The 2,189-nt window shown below is 39.7% G+C and overlaps 1 protein-coding gene across 5 annotated transcripts in view; it reads left to right on the plus strand.

Annotated features, from left to right (window-relative positions):
- The window catches only part of SESTD1 (SEC14 and spectrin domains 1), a 144,449-nt gene that overhangs the window by 106,620 nt on the left and 35,640 nt on the right, over window positions 1-2,189 (plus strand). For all 5 annotated transcript variants that reach the window (XM_010859749.1, XM_010859747.1, XM_010859748.1 and 2 more), the window contains one exon: window positions 658-869. In XM_010859749.1, the coding sequence (XP_010858051.1) occupies window positions 658-869 (212 nt within the window). The remainder of the gene's footprint in view (window positions 1-657; window positions 870-2,189) is intronic.

A 2,189-nucleotide genomic window follows, 5' to 3' on the forward strand; every position in this document is an offset into this window, starting at 1 on the left:
CCCTGTGTACGAGACAGCAAAAGAGACACTGATGTATAGAACAGTCTTATGGACTCTGTGGGAGAGGGAGAGGATGGGAAGATTTGGGAGAATGGCATTGAAAAAAAAAATACAGTGTTTAATATCTTATGTAATTTATTGAACAATGTACTGAAAGTGAGAAACAGAAGAGTTGTGCGAGTACAGAATGGTTGTCAGTGTATCGGGTGTTTACCCTCGTGATGGTGTAGCTGACTGCAAGCTGTGGCTCACTGCCACTGCCCAGCATCACAGAAGTATCATACTGCATGTTGCTAGCCCAGAAAAAGAAAAAATTCAAAATTTGAAATATGGGTTCAACTGAATGCAACATTGTAAAGTCAGAAAATTGTAAGTCAGACCATCACTAAGTCAAGGACTGTCTGTATATGATACAGTTATGATACAGAACATAGTGTATAGATAAACTAAATTGTGTATATCCATATGTGTATATATACATGCAGTTTTCCTGTTTATTTCTATATAAATTGAAAAATTGCTTTTTAGTACTTAAGACCTGTTAGGTAAACATAGGCAGGTATATTCTAAAAACAAGCGACTAAAATTGAGAAGATTGAGAAATAAGATTTGTATTTCTTTATGGATATTAATTGTAAGTATCTTTCCTTTGTAAAGGGCATGAATTGTTATCCGAATTACAGCAGCGTCGATTTAATGGCTCAGATGGCGGGGTCTCATGGTCTCCTATGGATGATGAACTGCTTGCACAGCCACAGGTTATGAAATTATTAGATTCACTGCGAGAGCAATATACTCGCTACCAGGAAGTTTGTAGGCAACGAAGTAAGCGTACACAGTTAGAAGAGATTCAGCAGAAGGTGATGCAGGTAGGTGTCTGTTTTGAATATATTAAATTTTTTTAAAATCTAAATTGTTTTCTTTTGTAATTCCTACTCTGTACCTGATTTTATACTAAGCCTTATTTACACTATATAGAGAGCTTTATATGTCAAACCAGACATTCAAACTGTTTTTACAATTCAGTTCAGTTCAGTCGCTCAGTCATGTCCGACTCTGTGACCCCATGAATTGCAGCACGCCAGGCCTCCCTGTCCATCACCAACTCCCGGAGTTCACTCAGACTCACGTCGATTGAGTCAGTGATGCCGTCCAGCCATCTCATCCTCTGTCGTCCCCTTCTCCTGCCCCCAATCCCTCCCAGCATCAAGGTCTTTTCCAATGAGTCAACTCTTCACATGAGGTGGCTAAAGTACTGGAGTTTCAGCTTCAGCATCATTCCTTCCAAAGAAATCCCAGGGCTGATCTCCTTTAGAATGGACTGGTTGGATCTCCTTGCAGTCCAAGGGACTCTCAAGAGTCTTCTCCAATACCACAGTTCAAAAGCATCAGTTCTTCGGCACTCAACTTTCTTTACAGTCCAACTCTCACATCCATACATGACTACTGGAAAAACCACAGCTTTGACTAGATGGACCTTTGTTGGCAAAGTAATGTCTCTGCTCTTTAATATGCTGTCTAGATTGGTCATAGCTTTTCTTCCAAGGAGCAAGCGTCTTTTAATTTCATAGCTTCAGTCACCATCTGCAGTGATTTGGGAGTCCAAAAACTAAAAAAATAAAGTCCAAAAAAAATAAGGCTGTCACCGTTTCCACGGTTTCCCCATTTATTTCCCATGAAGTGATGGGACCAGATGCCATGATCTTAGTTTTCTGAATGTTGAGCTTAAAGCAGCTTTTTCACTCTCCTCTTTCACTTTCATCAAGAGGCTCTTTAGTTCTTCTTCACTTTCTGCCATAAGGGTGAGGTCCTCTACCTATCTGAGGTTATTGATATTTCTCCCAGCAATCTTGATTCTAGCTTGTGCCTCTTCCAGCCCAGCATTTCTCATGATGTACTCTGCATAGAAATTAAATAAGCAGGGTGACAATATACAGCCTTGACACACTCCTTTCCCTATTTGAAACTAGTCTGTTGTTCCATGTCCAGTTCTAACTGTTCCTTCCTGACCTGCATACACATTTCTCAAGAGGCATTTCAGATGGTGTGGTATTTCCATCTCTTTAAGAATTTTCCATAGTGTTTTGTGATCCACACAGTCAAAGGCTTTGGCATAGTCAATAAAGCAGAAGTAGATGTTTTTCTAGAATTCTCTTGCTTTTTTGATGATCCAACAATGTTGGCAATTT

The sequence above is a fragment of the Bison bison genome, unplaced genomic scaffold, assembly GCF_000754665.1.
Source record: "Bison bison bison isolate TAMUID 2011002044 unplaced genomic scaffold, Bison_UMD1.0 scf7180017864460, whole genome shotgun sequence".
Classification (NCBI taxonomy): Eukaryota; Metazoa; Chordata; class Mammalia; order Artiodactyla; family Bovidae; genus Bison; species Bison bison.